This window comes from Alternaria arbusti (assembly GCF_024043155.1).
Source record: "Alternaria arbusti strain BMP 1465 chromosome Unknown scaffold_1, whole genome shotgun sequence".
NCBI classification, from domain to species: domain Eukaryota; kingdom Fungi; phylum Ascomycota; class Dothideomycetes; order Pleosporales; family Pleosporaceae; genus Alternaria; species Alternaria arbusti.
The window spans coordinates 3,355,335-3,374,773 of NW_026249941.1; the positions used below are offsets into that span (position 1 = coordinate 3,355,335).

A 19,439-nucleotide genomic window follows, 5' to 3' on the forward strand; every position below is an offset into this window, starting at 1 on the left:
TGTCGGTGCCACACCCCGGCATGCTCCCGTATTGCTCCCGCCGCAACCTGCGACATTTAGACATGGCCCTCGCCCAGCGCGATCTGCTTCGGTCCTGCCACACAACGTCCTAATGCCTACTTTGTTCTTGCGATAGCGTGCCCCCACCTCCTCGACTTCGCGGACATGTCTAGCAACTCTCCTTCAACAGCAACAACTTTTGGCCCACTACCTTAGCTAGACATGCTTGCCTCCAGGAAGCGGCCCACGCCGCTGCTGCTGCTCTTCGTCCTCGTCCTCATCGGAATATGGTACCACAGCAGAGACACTGACCGCATATACCTGCAATGGATGTCCTCGATTGAGTCGCGCCCTGCAAAGATACCCTCCAACAAAACCCTAGGCTTCGGCGCCGTCGTAGTCGTGTCCAAGGATGGCTCCTCGCGCCGCAAGCCGCTGCTCCAAGCTGCCAATGTCACCGACATCGACCTTACCATCCCGACCCAGCCAGAATGGACTGAGGGCGACGTCCAGCGCTTCATCAACGGTCAGGAAAAGGCGCAGAAGGGATCGATACTAGCGTGGTTAGGGCACCACAACGCGCTGCGCTGGTAAGTTATATCGACGCCGGCATGCCACCCGTCTTGGCATGCATACAGCCACATCGAGCAGCTGCTGATTCGCTATGATTTAGGTTCCTAGATTCAGGCCTCGAGACGGCTCTCATTCTCGAAGACGACGTCGATTGGGACATCCGCCTGCGCAGCGTCCAGATACCCCTTGCGGCAAGCGCTGCCCGCCAGCTCCTTCCTCCACCACGCGCTCAACACCCGGGCGTCAACGCCGCCAGCAACCACACACAATACTGGGGCGACCAAGATGCCTGGGATCTGCTCTATCTCGGTCATTGCGGTGACTACTTTGATATTGTCACCGAGGACGGCCCAAAGACCGACCGCCAGTCCTTCAACCTGAGCGCTATGCCACACATCCTATGGCAAGACCCTACGCTTCCATCGTGGATTAACCTACACCCATTTACACAAGACCTATTCCGCCTTTTGGGCATGCCCGAGAAAACGCGCGTCATGCACCGAGCCAAGTTCCCTCTATGCTCCTTCGGATACGCCGTCACACGCCGCGCCGCCGAACGTCTCCTCAACGATCTCGCTCCGCCGAAACTGAAGAAGTCAGGCGCCCGCGCATTCGACGTCGCCCTTCTTCACGCCTGCAACAAGGGAGAGAACACGCCATCTCCCACACCGGAGTGGCAGAAAGCCAACCCTCGAAGTCGAAGCAAATACCCGAGCCCAGGACTACGGTGCTGGACACTGAACTCTGAGCTATTCCATCACATGCCTGGTAAAAGCGAGATTGATTCAATTGGAGAGAAACTTGGCGAGGAACACAGTCTGCCGCCAGTGGACCTGGCAGCCCAAGCGCAGGTCGTATACCGAAACGAGACCACAAACATCGACTGCGGATTCTGGAACGGAGCCTTCGCATTCGACGAGGACGATACCGAACGGCTGCATTTCCTGCAAGAAAAAGTCGGGAGGCAAGGCAACTGCCTTAAAGAAGGCAAAGACCGAGACGAGATCACATACCCGCCTCAAAAAGCGATGACGTGAGAATCCCTCAGCACAACATTGCGTGTCACCTTCCATGTACATATTAGATTTCACGACGAGCACATCTTAACAGGATACCCGGCGTTATAGACACCACGGGATTTACGGGCGTTTAGCAGGAGCATCAACTAGGATTTCATCGGCGACATGAAGCCTCAGGACAAGGCGCAACATGATCTTTCTGGATTTTCTTCTCTACACTTCTTAGGGCACTATACCATAGCGGCGATTTCATCTACCAAGGCGTATGTATGCGAGGGCATGGTTTGGAGACCGCCTTTTTGTCACAGTTTACGATAGCAACTATCGACGTTACTTTGAGCGCTTCATGAAACAAAGTTACATTGTCTTTTCTCATGCTTCTTTGCCTAGTGACGTACACATATGCACCCCTCAGAACTCCAATGCATCGACCACAAAAAGTATCACCGCTCATTCGGTACACGGCAGCACAACACCACTGATCGCAATACTAATCTTCTCCACTTCCAACATGTGGGGCCGTACTCAACCACCGCGCAATCACCGACGTCACAGCGAAACCACAAGGTCTCACCACCAGCACGATAAGTGATCATCGCCAAACTCCCCGAAAACCAGGAAAACTTTTCCCCATCATTCACCTCTTCTTCACCGTAAAGTAAGCACGGCAAATCCCACATCACCCACCCATCTCCAACACGTTGAGTTGCTCAGTCCACGTCGGCGTACCTGTCGATCATGTCCAGCTCGTTTCGGACAGCGGACAAAGCAAGCCTTATCCCAGTACGGAAGTGACATGTAGATCCTTGCCCGCGTTTTGGGACAGCGACGTGTAGGCTGTCTGGGCGTGAAACAAGCTTTATTAGGGCCGATGGCCACGTGTTTGCGATAGGGGAGGGAGATTTGAGGGGGGTTGTTCACGCGTGAACGCGTTGAGGTCGGAGGGGGTGTTAGGTTGGAGGATGTGGAAGAGTTGGTGTGCGATGTGTGGGAGGGAGGTCGCGTTTGTGTGGGGTAACGGGTCTGGAGATTTGCGTCCGACTTCGTTGGAATCTTTGGGTAACTTGCGCGTTGACTATGGGTTCTTGGTTGTGCGCGGTCCATTGCGTGCGAGTTGTTTACTCTTCATCTGTGGAGTCCATCGTAGATTCGGTATCCGATTGCTCACTCAGTGGGCCATAGTAATCGAGCATAGTTTTCCCTCTCTGGAAACCCAACTCATCCCACGTCATCGAGCTCATGATATTGGAAACTCTATCACAGTCCTCCTCTCCATACCGGGACCTCTTCCACTTCTGTAGTAAATCTACTACGAGTCTGTGCCGATTCCTTTGTGCTCTGTACAGTGTCCGCCTGAAGATCTTATTGTGCAGTCCCTGTATATTAGCTCCTGGCTCAAGGAGGTAGGCGACCATCTCGAGATTGCCTCTTGTAGCTGCGGTCTCGATTGCGCTCAGGCCATGTACAAACGGAAGCACATGAACATACGCCCCGGCTTCAGCCAAACGCAGAGGCATATCAACATGCGCCCCGTCTTCAACCAATAAGCTGACTATGTCTAGGCTTCCCATTAAGACTGCTCGTTGCAGCAATGATGGGTATCCGGGAAAGCCCATAGCATTGGTCTCTGCTTCAGCTGCTATCAGCTGGCGTACTATAGACGCATCACCTTTTGAGACCGCAAACCCAAGAAGTATCTTTCCGTGCGCTGAAATAATGCTGTTCCATAGATTATTTGGACTGGCCCCCAGTTGAATCAGACACTTGACCTTGATGCAATTGCTGAGTTTCACAGCTGCTCTAAGTGCATTATCAAGGTACGATTGCACATAGTCGTATCCCATGACTAGCTTGACATCTGCTAGACGCCATTGAGCGTCTGGGATCGCGTTTCGGATATCAACATTTTTCGAACAACAAGCGCCGACGTAACCAGCAGTCAATTGTCGTATTCGCTCGTTACACTGCTTCTTGTCGAGACCGCGATAAGGGAGCTGCAGGAAGGCTCTGAGGTAGCTAAACTTCTTAGTATACAAGGATACCGAGAAGGCGCTTTCGAAGTATGTGTCTCCATCGGGCCATTGGTGTTCATAGATACACATATAGGGATTAAATCCAGTATCGAGAAGGATGTCGACCACCTTGTCGAGTGACAGTCTCACAGCGATAACAAGTATCCACACTCCATTCTTGGCTGTTTCAAAGCCCGAACTCGCGACTTTGGCAAGCAAGGGTTTTGCGAGGTCCGTGGCATTCTGGCTGGAGGCGTGCGCGAGGAAGTGACAGTCGTAGATCCGATGAGTGGTGAAGATTGAAGCACCATGACTGGTCAAGATATCAACCAGGCCGTTGTATCCTCTGTGAATAGCTGATTGTATGGGGTTGTATGCCTTGTGTTGTCCTCCAAGGTGGGATCGATGGTTGTATGGTCTGAAAGCATTGATGTCCACTCCAACGTCGAGTAGCATCACTACCAAGCGTTTGTTCCCGTCTTCCGCAGCATAAAGCAGGAGGTCTTCGCCGACGCTTTTCCACTTTGCATCTAATTTGGCAATCAACAGCAAGCGTCTGAGAAACGTCATGTCTTCGGCAGTGTCGAAAGCTCTCACAACATCGTAAAGATCATTCTTTGGTAACGTGTGCTTGACAAATGACCGGAGAAACTGATCGTATTCATGACAGAGAAGCTCTTCCACGGGCTTCTTGTCTAGTTTGTGAAGACGATATCTCTCCCCTATGGGAATAATGCTGGAAAGCTCATCGTCGCCGACAAAGATGGATGCGCGCATATATTGGTACAAAATTTGTGGACATGAGCGTTGTGTTGAGTCTGAGATCGAATGTGACGACGGAGACGGTGAGCGTGTCGCTCCCGAGGGCGTTTCGGTAGGGATATGATCGGACGCGTCAGATACAGCGGTTATATCCGGAGGAGTGACTGCCGATGATAATACATAGTCGTCCTCTTGGGCACGTACAAGTGGTCCTTGGGGACGACCATCCATGGGAACTTCTTCATCGAGATGCTCGTCAGGAACTGGCTCTTCGCTCAGCTCCTGAAGATCGTGCTCTGCAGTTGGCCGTGGCGTGGAGATCTCGATGTTCGGTGGTGTTCGAGAACGAGACTTAGGGTGTAGTCCTGATTGATCAGTCAGTGAATCGGCATGACCAACGATGTCTCTTCACCTACGTGATTTGTAGAGATCAAAAGTCGTTTCACGTTTCCGAAGTCTTTGCTTTTCTATTCTTGCCTGTGGTATTACTATCCCACGGACTTTGACGATGGTCGGGCGCTTCCTTTCGTCCAGGCGACCGAGGATGAAATTCCATTCTTTCTTTCGTACATTCTTCGAGACGCGCCATTTCTTGAAAGATCTTTCGTATTGCGGTTTGCTTTCGTTCGTTAGAAAAGCGATACTTGGTATCAGACACCGCTCACGTTCGTGTAAAGCCTCGACTGGCCATAACATGCATGACGTCAGACAGCGGCTTGTCTTGCTCAACGTATAGAGCAAGGATATCTTCCTTTCGTGACGTCCATTCTGACTCTTCTTCTTCCTCTCTTCTGGGCATGTTCCAAGTCTTTCGACCAACGACTAGTCCTCGTTGTGACGTTTCGAGTAGGGTCTTCCAGCATGTGTTGTTCGGCAATAAGCCAGTGGTGAGCGATACAAGGCTGAGAGGGCTCAATACTTAGGCAAGGATGTCGAGGCTCGCAAGGCCTATATTGGGACAAGGAGAGGAAAATTCCGACGACTATAATGTCGAAACGTATGTCTGTCGTATGGTAATGTTCAGCTGGTAGAGGGTGCAAAGGCGTCTAGGGAAGAGGCGAGGCAGGCAGCACTCCATTGGCCGCTTCCAAAATCATCGACCCGCCGAGCCTTATACTGCGACCCGGCTGAAAAGCCTTCTGTCGCCGCAATCTTGAGGTCCTGGTGATTGGATCATGCCAAAATCTTCGGTCACTGGCGGAAAGTCGGCTCCCAGCTTATGCACAGCCGCAACAGCTCCGTGTAAGTCAATGCGCCACGCGGCTCGATGCGGCCCATCTGAGAGGCCGATTCCAAAATCTCTCAGGCGGTGACGACGGCTCTGTCCGTCAACAAGGATGAGGCAGCGCGCCCCAGCATCGTGCCGGCTGGGGCTGTTGCGCCTGACGGGGACTGATTGGCTGCACACAAAATCTCTCTTGAATACTTGAATCTAGTAGGCCTGTTCCACAATCTTATACCAACGCAAGCGACGGTCGCGGCAGCGGGAATCTTGTACCCATTGATAGATGCGTGCAGCACTGCGCCCGAGCAGACCTTTCCAAGCCTCTTCCGGATAGTCGTGCTACAGCGAGGCTACGAATGATTGGCTATGGCCAGAATCACCGTCCATTTCACGCGCCATCGAAGCTTAGCACCGGTCACAGTCGAGGATGTTGCTTACCCCACGCGCCATCTTAACGTGGACCGGTAGCCGTGGATCGTACTTGGATCGTGCGGCGGATTAGCGCACTTCTAAATCCCATACCCCCTCAGGCAATAAAGTGAGTAATCTACAAGATATATAACATCAGTTGCTCGCTGCTATGCCCGAGTTCGAACAACAGCGGCATAGTACCTGGGTATTCACCAGAGCAGACTAGAAGACTCGTACACCTGAGCATACTTCAACGCAAGCATTCTTACCAAAAGCAAAAGCTGATCCCCAGTGCCATGCCACTCGACACCCAAAGCATCGTTGCTATCATGGCCCTCTTCGTCACATGTCCACCGACTATATGGCTCCTCTATAGATTGTACATGCGACGTCTAAATCGGCAACATCATAGTATGTGAATGCCTACTCTTACTATGTCCCCGCGCAGCCTAACATGCTCTAGGGACAAGCGCTCTTCTTCCGACACATACGCCCCCTACAAGTGTACCAATAGCAAGACAGCCTATCCTGTTCCGGCTCCAGCGCTCGCACACATGGTCGCTGGACACGACCATAATGCTCGAAGACATGGCGTCCGCAATGCACCATGAGTCGAGAGGTAAATTGGCACACCTCCACATTTCCAGATACAACACTAACTCGACAGGGATATGAGACTCTAGTTTAGCTCAAAACATTCTCATGTAGATGAGCTCGATCGCTCCGTTTGCTGGATGGCGTACCGAGATGAAGACACACTGGATTATTGGAAGCCAACGTAGACCTTACCACTATGATAAAGATCATGAATGATAGCGAACATAAGGAATTAAACAGTCCAGGTACGTTCGACGTGGAAGTTTTATGGAAGGATAGTACGATGTGAGAAGATGGGTGTATGTAGACAGCATCAATAGCATGTCAGTCTCCGGACGGCACAATACCTTTATGGTGCTCTCTCATATGTGCCAACACCAGTCACCGATCAGCGATCCCTTCTCTACACGCTATTCCCTTCTATACTCATGGCACTACAGGTCGCTTCTTGACAACGGATGGTTTGAGTACCCTCTGATACCGCGCCAGATCAAACCTCCCATTTTCCAGCTCTTTACTATCCGGGTCGCCAGCCCAACAAAACGTCCGGCACTTCTCAAATACTGTTGTATCGTCATCCAAAAACGCGTCGCACCAAGTCCAGATGTAAGCACCGGTTTCGTACTCCTGCAAACGCTTGAAATGCTCTTCCTCTTCTACCTTCCACACCACACCTGACACCTTCCCATCGCCATCGCCAGGTATTAACGCTGGGTATATGCTCCACATTCTGACTTTGAAGCCAAAAATGGTTGCAGGTCGTGTGGTGGGAAGCTTTGGGAGATTCAGGACCGCTTGTAGGACTTCTGGGTCCATGAGTGAGCCATATAAAAACATGTAGCATGGCCTAAAGGTTTGGTCAAGTGGTAATAGGGCATTTGTACTGCGACAATGCTTCGGTTGAGATGATGGCGCAGACACTTTCAGGTTTATGGCCTTTGCGGCGGGCTTTGGGGCGGGCGGAAGAGGAGGTGGGGTTGGAGCAGGCATTGTAGCAGTATCCATAGCGATATCTATAGCACTGTCGCGTTCGTGAGGGTCAAAACTACTATCACAGGAAGATGAGATTCAGGCCGTGTGGTATTCAGCGCGTCGAAGAAGGACCACGGTGGAAGTGCTGCAGCCTAGCGCCTAGCGTGCACAGCCTCGGGCATCGTCGGCCCTCCCCGGGGCCAGCTGCCCCCGCGGCGCAACAACAAAAGAACGCTATCGCTTCCTCTGAACAACAACCCTCACTCCCTGCGTCCCCGGCTTCGCGCGCGGAACAAAGCTATCGAGGTACAAATCAACGGCATCGCGCCCAGTCTCAAACAGCGCGCACTCAAACCGCCGAAAGAAACTCGCAATGCCAATGAACAAATCTGCATACGCAAGCTGCATGCCCACACAGCTTCGCGTTCCACGTCCAAATGCAATCAGGTACTTTGTTAGCGCCTTTCCATCTGGTGCCTTTGCATCATTTGTCCAACGTTCCGGTATGAACGCGAAAGGATCGGGGAAAATACTTGGATCATGAGAGGCTGTGTAATGGTCCATGCTCACGATAGCGCCTACAGGGAGCTGGTAGTCTACTTCGGGGGTGTGGTAGACCATGGGTGTTGGTGAGAGGCGAGGGATGCGCTGAGGAGTGCCGTAGCCGAATCTCAGAGCTTCGTTAACCACGCCAGTCAAGTACGGCAACTGCATCAACGCGTCGAGATTCGGGATGTGATTTGCATCTGGAATCGCTGCGTCGAGTTCAGCGCACAACTTGGCCAGCGTCACAGGATTGGCGAGAAGGTGGTACGAGCATGTCGACAGCGTGTACATTGTTGTTTCGATGCCCGCGCCGATGACGGAGATGGCTTCATGCTGCAGGCGTTTGGTGGAGAGTTCGCTAGGCGGGAGGTCGGACTCGAGGAGAGCTGTGAAAAGAGATGGGATGGCCATCGTCTTTTCTCCAGAGGCGTGTACGGCTTTGGCGTGCTTAATCTGCGTCTCCATCTCCTTGTTGAAGGTCATGACAGAGCGCATTGGCGGCGACAGGAGCACGACGAGCCAGTCTGGGAGCAGCTTCAGGGATCTGATCATCCATGGGAATTGCGTGATGAAGTGAACAGGGTCGAGAAGATCAACCCTAAAACGTGTTAGTCATGCTACGTGTAGGATTCGACATAAGGTGGCATACATGGCGTCAGAGAATTGGGCGCGAAAGTCTGGGTTCAGGATGAAGTCATACGGCTTCTCGAGACAGTATCCGACGACGATATCCGAGGTGAAGGCGCCCCACATATTATTCAGGTTCATCGTCTTCCCGTTGGCGACGAATCCGGAATCAATGCGATTGCAGAGACGATCCATATGACTCTGGACGTGAGGCGAGTACTGAGTAATCTTACGTTTAGAGAAGAAGGGGTTGAGCGCGCTACGACGCAGACGATGAAGACTGTGCTCAGCAGTAGCGAATGAGGACATCTCATTGTTGAAGCGGTGCTCGAGATGCTTGAGCTTGTCCGAGTGACGAGACTGCGCATACAGGGTATCGTAGAAGGTAGGATCTTGGATGTGTACTTCATTTGGACTAACACGCACGATAGGCCCTGTGACGAAGTGGTGAGCAAACAGTAGTCGCTTCCTGAACCGTGTAGACATACCGTATTTCTCATGCCATTTCTGGTATTCCCACATGAATTGTCCACCGGGCGCCTTGAAGCACTCATAGTACGTTTCGACCCATTGCGTCAACGCAGCAAGCCTAGGACCTGGAACGCTCCGCAGAGGATGGAAGTAGAGACGATAGATGGAGACGTAAAGTACGTATAGCGTGAGGAACACGCTAGACACAAGTCCAATCCGCCCGTAGGTCGAGGACACAAGGTTGTGGAAGAGTTGATTCATGACAGAACTCTGAGGATCTCAACCGCAGCCCGTTCGCGCAGACATATTGTATCAAAGCTTTCGAGCTGTACGAACGTGTACCTGAAGCTGCAGAGTGCTGACTTGAAGCATGCCTGGCAGATTCACTGCGTTTGGTGGTTGCTGAGTAGGTGAAGATGACCACGCAAAGTCATTGCAGTCGGATCATCATGAGACGAGCACGAACACAAGAATGTAATACACGGACCGCAATCTTACAGGATGCTGACCTTGCATTAGTGTGATGGGTCGCGGGTGACGGCGCTACAGCCAATTAGGAGCCATCAAAATAATCATAAATGTAAACATCAAGCTGTGCCACGCTCGTGCACGCTGCTTAGAAATGACAGCTCGGTGCCTTCCTGCTAGACAAGGCTGCAGGTGACCGTGCAGTGTCGCGTGGCTGCTCAACTCAGGGAGTAACAGCCATGGAGCTGAACCATGATATTGGCCGGTTCGCGCTATAACCGACTGCATCTAACTGCAACCTACATACCATTCTCACCATACCCGCTGCACCTCCGACAACATGCCTGGAAAGACGTATCTCATCACGGGAGCTAACCGCGGTACGTGCCTTTGACCTACTTGGGACTGCTAAACTGATTTGACTGGATATGCAGGCATCGGCCGCGGTATGTTCGACCATTATGTCGCACAGCCAAACAACACCCTCATAGCGGCAGTGCGCGATCCTGCCGGTGCTCAAGCCCTGCTCAGTGTTTCCAAAGGCGAGAACACCAGAGTTCTCATCGTCAAGATCGACTCGGCATCCAAGACAGACCCATACGAGGCCGTGAAGGGCATCGACAAAATCGACGTCGTCATCTCAGCTGCTGGTATCGCGCCGCTCAACACTGTCGCCGATGTGCCGCTCGAAGAGTTCGAGAACGCTCTCCAGGTCAATGCCATCTCCGTCATGATACTGTACAAGGCTACTCTGCCCTTGCTCAAGAAGTCAGACTCGGCCCGCTTCGCCTTCATAAGCGCTGCTGGCGGCAGTATCAACAACATGCCTGAGTTTCCCTACCCCAATATCAGCTATACCGGCTCCAAGGCGCTCGCCAACGTCATGGTCCGCAAGATGGGTATGGAAAACGACTGGCTGATCACGCTGTGCATTCATCCTGGGTAAGATATCTCCAAGCTTGTCGTGTGATGCCGAAGTTGACATGTTGTGTGATTAGTCTCGTCCAAACAGACATGGGCAACATGGGCGCACGCGCTTTCGGTCTGGAGAAGGCACCTCTCACCCTCGAGGACAGCAGCAAGAACACTGCGCACATTGTGAGTTTGACAACTCCTCTACTACGTTGTCTGTCGTTAACGGGGCTCTAGGTCGACAATGCCACCAAGAAGGATCATTCTGAGCAATTCTTCAACGAGACCATTGACCGCCGCTACCCTTGGTGAGGCGGGATGTTTGATGGTGGAGGGAGGATCGTGTCTGGGCGATATGAGAATGGGCATATCAGATTGTGCGACGTGGAACTGGACCTGCAAATCAGTATTGTAGTTGGCATACCGAGATTATTCATTTGCACCTCATACGCTATGAGGAAAGTAGAAGATAGCGGATTCAGTACAAGGTCCTTTCACCCGTTGCGATCGTGACAGCTTGCTGAGAAAACATTCTGGGATTCGAGATATGTGCGACGAGAGATCCGAGTACGTCGGAGAAGAAGTACGAGTACAACGAGTGGTGTTGATGTTGTCATCGTGAGACGCAAGGCGAGCGGGGCCGAAGTGTTGAAGTTCTTGGCATGGGCCGCCTCCAATGCGACACTAGGCCCACTTGGGTTGAAGATCAGGGGCTCGATCCATGACGTCACGTGTCGAGTGTGAGCCTCGGCTTCAATGCATCACAACCATAGTTCTCGGTTCATCGCACGAAGATACACCTGAGATTCGTTGAACGATAAAGCTCTATTGTCCTCTCTCTCCCAGCACCGCGCTATGACAACCAACCTCCTCCGATATGTCCTCTACTTCGCCACATTGGCTGCCTGAATCTTCGCGACAATCTTCTCCGCCAAACTCAACAAGCTTGGCGCACTGGTGACTTCCAGAGTCGTCAAGTCGGCGCCAAGCTGAACGCGACACCAGTTCCTGAACTCAACAGCTGCAAGCGAGTCCAATCCATATGCCGACAATGGCTTTGCGGGCTCAAGAGGCTCGTCGACGCGCAGCGTCAACATGAATTGCTTGTTCGCAACATCGACAGCCAGCGGCAACGCAACATGCATCTCAGCACCAGTCTTCACAGTCATCAAGAGCGTCTGGATTTCCTTGTTCGCCCCAGACGCCTCAGAGGTGCTGCTTCCGGCCGAGCTGCCGAACAGCAGGGATGAAAAGCGCGCATCGGTCAACAAACGCGACGACGGGGCTTGCGGGACGGCGATGGACGTGATAAGCTGCGCGCAAGAAGAGGGATTGACTGGAGTGTCCTCTTGCTGCATGATGCTGAACCGCACGATCTTGTGGAAGAGCGCCTCGTTGATGGGCGTCCACGCTGAAGTATCGAGCGCAGTGATGAGGTTCGAGTGCTCGGCCATGTACCCCACGTCTTCAATCGCGCCGAGGTCGACCGAGTTACCCTTCAGGCCCAGACCTCTTCTGTAGTATGCGAAGCTGTCCAGAAAGACGTTGGCGGCTGCATAGTTGGCTTGTGCAGGCTGTCCGATGAGACCTGAGATGGAGGACAACATCGTGAAGAACTCCAGATTGAGACCCATTTCCAGGGCGACGTTGTGCAGGTTCCATGTCCCGGCAACTTTCGATGCAATCGCCCCATGGTACTCCTCGTGTGTCATGGTCTCGAAGGGCTTGTCGCGAAGCACCATGGCGCCTTGAACGACTCCACCGACAGGCATCGTGGCGCTCTTGAATGCATTGCGAACGTCTTCCACTTTGGCTACGTCGCCGCGTACCAGGTCCACGTGGCAGCCTTCAGCGGCAAGATCTTTCAGCACTGCTTGAGACCTGGAATCGTCGTAGCCACTCCTGCCGATGATGACGACGTTGCGAGCACCGTGTCGAGCCATGTCGACTGCCATCGACCCGCAGAGGCCCTTAAGTCCACCTACAATGAGGTACGATAGGTCGCCGCGGAGCTGAAGCGTCCGCGGAGCAGGACGCACTGACACAACGGGATCCGCATCGGCGAGGCCTTTGTTCGAGATGATGATCTTGCCAATGTGATTGGCGCTTCGTAAGAAACGGAGGGCCGAAGGGATGTCATTGTATGGGAAGAGTTCAATAGGAGAGATTGGTTTGACTCCACGCGTCACTATCATGTGCATCATCTTGCGCATGAGTCTGGAGAAGATTAGTTGGCCGTCGTCTCAGCGACAGAAAGTGAGTACTTACACTGCAATAACCTCATCTGAAACATGCTTATGCGACATATCGAAGCAGCGATACGATGCGTTCCGGGCGAAGGGCTCCATGGAGAGTGTGTTGCGATCAATGTGATCCTTTTTGCCCAACTCCACCATGGTTCCGCCTTCGGCGATGCAGCGCCAAGATGCGTCGAGCAAGTCTCCGGTGAGAGAATTGAGGACGATATCGACTCCATATCCATCGGTGCTATCCATGAGCTGGGCCTCGAAGTCGATGGTTCGGGAGTTGTAAATGTGTTCTTCAGGTATCGAAAAGGTATCCTGCAGGAACAGTTTCTTGGCTTCTTGTCCTACCGTGGCGTATACCGTGGCTCCAACCGCCTGGCATATTTGGATGGCTGCTATACCCAAGCCTCCCGTAGCCGAATGGATCAGTACGCGATCTCCATGCTTGAGATTCGCTAGGTCGAACAGACTGTACAGTGCCGTCAAGTACACAGACGGCAGTGTCGCAGCGTCTTCGTACGAGAGCCACTCAGGTATGGCAATCGTACGCTCAGTAGTGGCGATGATACGATTCGCGAATGTGCCCTTCTCAAACACCAGCACGCGCTGACCAACATGGAAAGGTGTGTTGAGCTTCGCACCAACACGCCGAATCACTCCTGCGCCCTCGAGGCCCAGCAGATGGTTGTTCTCCGGGACAATCCCCATGGTGACGGCGACATCTTTGAAGTTGAGCGCGGAGGCGAAGAGCTCTACTTCGACCTTGTTGTTGGCCAAGGGCAGCTCCTCCGAGTCAACCTCAACGTAGTGGAGCGAATCTATCTGTCCCACGCGCTCGGCGATCAAACGGACCGTTGTTGGAGCTTCGTGAAGTCGCAGATCAACGGGAAGGGCGCCAGACGTCTTCGCCTGCTCGGCTGCATTGATGTCATCATCGCCAAGGATGCGGCTGACGTGAAGAACGCCATCGCGTTCCACGTACTCGCCCTCAAAGCCTTTGATAGACGACGTTTTCTGCACTTCCCTCAGTAGTAGGTCAATGGACGGCACTGCGTGTTCGTTGGTCGCGTCTTCGATATCGAGAGTTGTAAGCTTCATGGACGGGTCTTCGGTGCGAACACTCCTGCACAGGCCGTGAATCATAGCGCCATCAGGGTTCGTGACTTTCCACTGTGCCGACTTGCTGACCCAAAGAATCTTGTTCCTCATTTGCAGGAGTTGCTGGACAGCGACCCATTGCGCAGGCGACAGAGTTGGCAGCTGCGGCGTCTCAAGCTCTGAGATTACCAAAACGGTCGCGTCTTTGCGAACACGTTCACCGAGATCTTCAAGGCGAACGTGCTTGACATCCCAGCTACGATCTGAAAGGTCTTTCGTAATGGCGTCGCAGACCTGCCCATGGTCGTTCAAGTGTATAACATCGAGAGGCAAGGTGGCCGGTTTGCTTTGGTCGGAAGATCGGACGGCCAAGTATGCATGGGACAGAGATGCAGAGTCGCCGCAGTCCACCGTATGCACTACCCTGAAGCCACGGGAGTCCAAAAGCTCCGCACTATCGCGCAAAAAGCCATTCGTTGCAGACCCACCAGCCAGGCTCTCGTCCACATCTGGGTTCCATGGACAACGCTGCTCGAGTACCAGGATGTGTCCGTTGGTCTCGAGAATTTTTTGGACGTTACCCATGATCACTTCGATGGTCTCTTGTGCGCCTGGAGGCAGACGCAGGACAACGAGGTCAGTATCTCGCAGCGACTCGTTGGGCTCTTTTTCAAGAGGCTTGCCCAAGTCCAACAGCTGAAACGAAGTTCTAGGCACTTGTTCGTACTTGCTTTGAGCGTCGATAATTGCAGGGGCGTCGTGAGTCAAGAAGGTGTAGCTCTTGAAAGCGTTTCGAACTTTGGAGGTGGAAGACAACCCCTCGAGCCAAACGCTAGCCGATTCTCCGGGAATCAGTGAAGCTTCGACTACCTTTGCATTGGCCTTCTTGTGCGCGATCAGATCCGCGATCTCTCGAACTTGTTGCCAACCCGCGGCTTTGATCGACCCGCAGGCCTGTGGGCTCAGTGTAAGATCTGGGCCCCAGACCAATCTGCTGTACGAGTGAGCAGCGTATGGATTATCCTGGAAATCGAGCATGTGGTAGTGCAGGCCGGTCAACTTGAACACGAGGCCGCCCGTGGAGGGGTCGTAGACCTTCGCACTGGACGAATGGTTCTTGGCCAGATCTTTGCGACCAGGTCCGGAGAATACAGTCTTCGATACCGAGATCGCGGTTTCACGCAGATTTGTGTCTGTCTTGACGACGACATCGTCGATGATGGCGGGCACCAGCACCGCGTTGACGCTACTCTTGATGCCGCGCCAGAGCCCCGGGGCGCAGGATTGCATGCAGCCATCGAATACTGCAGGATGGATAGGATACGCTGACTGCTTAAAATCGGATTCTGGGAAGCTGAAGTCGACTTGAGATCTGCATTGTCTTGATCCGGATGTTGCTTCGACGGACTGAAGTTTCTGGAAGGCCTTGCCGAAGTTGTAGCCCACATCAGACATGGACTTGTACCAAAGAGCTGCTGGGGTAGCATGTTGCAGTGGAGTGATGTCGCTTCCAGATGCGGGCATGTCCGTGTCTTTCTCCATGCGGACCTGGCCTTTGCAGTGGTCCACCCAAGAGCCTGCAACGAGAGACCTCACAACCCAGAAATACCAAGAGTCTTTCAGACTGGCGAAAGGTGCAAGCGTCAGCATGATCTTGGTATCCTTCCCTTCTTCCAGGACGAGGGCCTTGTCGAAAGAGACGTTGCGCAGACGGACTTGCTGTTTGTGCTTCAGGACTGCGCCGGTCTGGGATCGCAGGACTGCATCCGTTTGCATCATAGCTTCGATAGCCATGCACATATAGCCGGCTCCAGGAAAGACGACATCGGGGCCAAGGCGATGGTCCTTCAACCAAGGAAGATCTTCGAGCCTGAGAGATTTCTTCCATGCAGGCGCTTGCCAGGCTGTTCCGAGTACCTTGGATCCCAAAAGGTCGTGATGAGGGAACTTCCGGTCTCTCCACTCCTGACTGGCTTCGTTCTCGTACCAGTAGTCGGTGCTGTGGTTCCAGGAGTAATTGGGCAAGTCAGTTACGACTTTGCACCGCGCAGGAATGCAATTGACCTTGGTAAAGTCCACGTCGTAGCCAGCGACGAATAGTCGCCCGGCTACGTCGAAGATGGCGTTTTCTGCATCCTTGCCACGCGTCAAGGCGGAGCAGTATTGCACTTTCGAGCCGCCGCCAGGTAGCGTTTTCTTGACCTGTGCAGTGGGTCCAGCCAATGCGCCAGACGGCCCAACCTCAATAAGAAAATTGACTGATTCTCCACCAAAGAGCATGTGGTCAAGAGCTTGTTCGAACATTACTGGTTGCACCATGTTGTGCTTCCAGTACGCGATATCCACTGGACGGTTGACCAGGTCACCATCAACAGACGAAAACATCTTCGTCTTGGAGTGAGTACCAGTTGTACGAAATGATTCGGCTTCAAGACATTTGACGTATTCCTCCCCTGCGGCTCCCATGAAGGATGAGTGGTACGCCATGTCGACCTGAAGCATGCGGGCGAAGTGCTGGTCCGCAACTAGCTCCACGCGCAGAGCATCCAGACTGTCAACGGTTCCAGATAGAGTGACACTGTTTGGGCTGTTGTAACAGGCGATTGTAACGGCTTTCGATCCCGGATTTGCTAGTCTAGCCTTCGCGATGTAGGGCTGGACATCTTCCGCTCCGATGCCAACAGCCATCATGCCCATTCTGGCGGTTTGCAAGTCCCGGGTCGCCTTCGATGCATATCCACGATAGTAGGCGGCCTTGATCGCATTGTCTTCCGTCAAGAGTCCAGCTGCATATGCGGCAGCGATCTCTCCTGAAGAATGGCCCACTACGGCTTCAGCATGGATACCCCAGTTGCGGAAGACAGTGACGATAGCTATCTGGAGGGCTGTGACGAGCGGCTGTGAGAACTCAGGATCACGTAGCTTCTCCGGGCTCCGGGCTTCGGTAAGCTCCTTGAGGAGAGTCCATTCAGGTGCATGTACCAAACTCTGGAGCACCTTGTCGAGTCGCTCGATGACCACGCGCGCTTCTGGAAAGTTCTGAAGCAGTGCTTTACCCATCTGCGACCATTGGGCGCCTTGTCCGGTGAAGATGAATCCGATTCTTGGAGCATCTGAGTTCTTCTTACCGTAGGCGATGGCGTTGGAGTCCAGTGATAGGTCTTTCGCAACGATGTATCCTCGATGGAAGTGTCGGGAACGTCGCTCTGAGAGCGTGTAAGCAAGGTCAGGTAGGTCTACAGTTGTCCTTGGATCCAAAAGATGTTTGCGCAACGAAGCAGTGTAAGCTTTGATCGAGGTTTCGTCGTTTGCAGAGAAGAGCAAAATGTGTGGTCTGGAAACCGCAACGTCATCTTCCAGGAGATCCCCAAAGCCGTCACCGACCGAAGACACAAAGTTCTTCTTCTCTTCGGGAACTTGGTCAATGATGACATGAGCATTCGACCCGCCGTACCCGAAAGAGTTGACGCTCGCACGTCTGGGACCACTTTGAGCAGGCCAGGGTATGGTGTATCGCGTTGCGCGGACTCTTGAGCCCTCGAAGTCGATGTTTGGGTTGGGGTCGATGAAGGTAGGGTTGCCTGGAATCTTCCCCTTCTCAACAGACATGATGGCTTTCATGAGTCCTGAGATACCGGCTGCTGGCTCTGAATGACCGACGTTACTCTTGATTGATCCCATTAACAGAGGTGCGTTCTCAGGTCTCGAGGAAGAGAAGACTGATGCAACACCCTTGACTTCTTGTGGGTCACCTGCTTGTGTTCCGGTACCATGCATCTAGATGGCGTTAGCTCAATGCTGTGCTGTGAAGAGAAGTAGATAGCATACCTCAATGTAGCCGGTGGCTGACAGGTCAGAAATTCCAGCGTTGGCATAAGCAGCCCTCGTGGCCTTCGCCTGAGCCTCGGAACTGGGGCTTGCTATACCCGGAGTTTTACCATCACTGTTGGTAGAGGTACCACGTATGATCGCTCGGATCGGATCGCCATCTCGCTCCGCATCGCAAAGACGCTTCAGCATCACGCAGTTGATAGCTTCGCCTTTGATGTAGCCGTCGGCTTTCTTGTCGAAGGTGTGACAGCGACCTGAGAGCGAGGACGCTCCCTTCATTGGCCCGCTGTCCATGTTGTGTTCCGGGTTGAAGTAGAGGTTGGCACCCGCAACAAGAGCACCATCGATCTCGCCACTTGAAAGGTATCGGCATGCCACATCGACACCGACAAGACTTCCCGAGCAGGCTGTGTCAATCGTCATACTTGGTCCATGGATGTTCAAGAAGTGGCTGATGCGGTTGCTGAGAATGGCACGACCAACGCCGATGGTGACAGAGGGAGCTCGATCATCAGGGTCTCTGGCCTGCATATCGGCGTAGTCAACTCCATAAGAGCCGACGAAGCAACCGATTGCTTCGCCATCAAGCTTCTCGAGAGGGATTCCGGCATTCTCGAGACACTCGTAGACGACCTCCAGAAGTTGGCGCTGCTGCGGGTCCATGGCAATAGCATCAAGCTTGCCCGTGCTGAAGAAGGCGGCATCAAATTTCTTTGGATCGATGTTCTCGAGGAACATCCCACCGGGCGATCTCATGGTCTTTGGCTTCTTGGATCCGTCATGATGGGTATCGAGACGAAATCGACTTTGCGGTGGTGTATTGTCTGCGATGCCACCACGCTCGAGGAAGTCCCACAGCGCATGTGGAGAATTGCTGTCCCCAGGAAGACGACATCCCATGCCAACAACAGCGATGGGTTCTTGTGTGTATCTGCGGGGCTTCGGGGCAGCAGAAACTGCTGAAGCTCGTTGGTTGAGGCCGTAGTCCTCATGGCCTGAGTCGTTGATAACCATGTTGAGGCAGGAGTTGATCAAAGGTTTGCGATAGTGAAGACGGAAGAAATCTGGTCTAGTATGGTAAGGAGAGCTGGAAGTGTTAGCACGAAGCTATAGCAATGAATTGTGAGTCTCAAGCTCACTCTATTTCTTCTCTATCTAGTCCGGATAGTTTTGTGCTAGTCCACAAGCTCTCTAAAATGTAGTATGCGCAGCAATGCTAGGAAGAATTTGACAAAGCAGTCGGAAAAGTGCAAACTTCCTGATAAAGAAAGGGCTTCGCTGGGATCTTGCAAAGTGCACTGTGACGATAACATAGTCACTGCGATTGGTCTACTCGCGCTTGTATCATTGCATCGCTGAGCCCTGTCTGCCTCTACCAGCTTGCACAAGACCTCGTTCTTGCGCACTGTAATATCTGACGTTGCGTATCATGAGCCTGACATTAGACATTCATGACACCACCAGCTTCAACTGTAGACAGCGTTTGCGCTCTTGCGTCTGCAAAGTCATCCTCGCAGTTGTTGAGGTTGGTGGAAACATGGTAATATGACACCTGAGAGATAACGCAAAAAATGCGAGCCTCTTGCTTCTCTCCTAGGGTCGTTGTGCTACCCTAACTTCGGCAGTCGCTTCTGAATTTGGTTAGATCTGTGGGGTTAGTTCGTGGGGT

General features: G+C 52.9%; 4 protein-coding genes across 4 annotated transcripts; 2 read left to right on the top strand and 2 right to left on the bottom strand.

The window, feature by feature from the left end:
- Positions 1–222: 222 nt before the first annotated feature.
- On the top strand, positions 223–1,610 carry J4E86_001226 (uncharacterized protein; the record flags this gene model as incomplete). Its single annotated transcript, XM_051441796.1, has 2 exons — positions 223–590; positions 674–1,610. The coding sequence occupies 2 exons, from the start codon at positions 223–225 to the stop codon at positions 1,608–1,610; spliced, it is 1,305 nt and encodes a 434-aa protein (XP_051307967.1).
- Positions 1,611–7,805: 6,195 nt separating this feature from the next.
- J4E86_001227 (uncharacterized protein) lies at positions 7,806–9,476 on the bottom strand (the record flags this gene model as incomplete). The annotated part of the gene is made up of 2 exons (XM_051441797.1): positions 7,806–8,715; positions 8,767–9,476. 2 exons carry the CDS (start codon positions 9,474–9,476, stop codon positions 7,806–7,808), a joined length of 1,620 nt encoding a protein of 539 aa, XP_051307968.1.
- Positions 9,477–10,023: 547 nt separating this feature from the next.
- On the top strand, positions 10,024–10,907 carry J4E86_001228 (uncharacterized protein; the record flags this gene model as incomplete). The annotated part of the gene is made up of 5 exons (XM_051441798.1): positions 10,024–10,063; positions 10,118–10,129; positions 10,175–10,625; positions 10,682–10,781; positions 10,833–10,907. The coding sequence occupies 5 exons, from the start codon at positions 10,024–10,026 to the stop codon at positions 10,905–10,907; spliced, it is 678 nt and encodes a 225-aa protein (XP_051307969.1).
- A 572-nt stretch (positions 10,908–11,479) lies between these two features.
- Positions 11,480–18,784, bottom strand: J4E86_001229 (Type I Iterative PKS; the record flags this gene model as incomplete). Its single annotated transcript, XM_051441799.1, has 3 exons — positions 11,480–12,812; positions 12,864–17,716; positions 17,768–18,784. 3 exons carry the CDS (start codon positions 18,782–18,784, stop codon positions 11,480–11,482), a joined length of 7,203 nt encoding a protein of 2,400 aa, XP_051307970.1.
- Between the last annotated feature and the right edge of the window lie 655 nt (positions 18,785–19,439).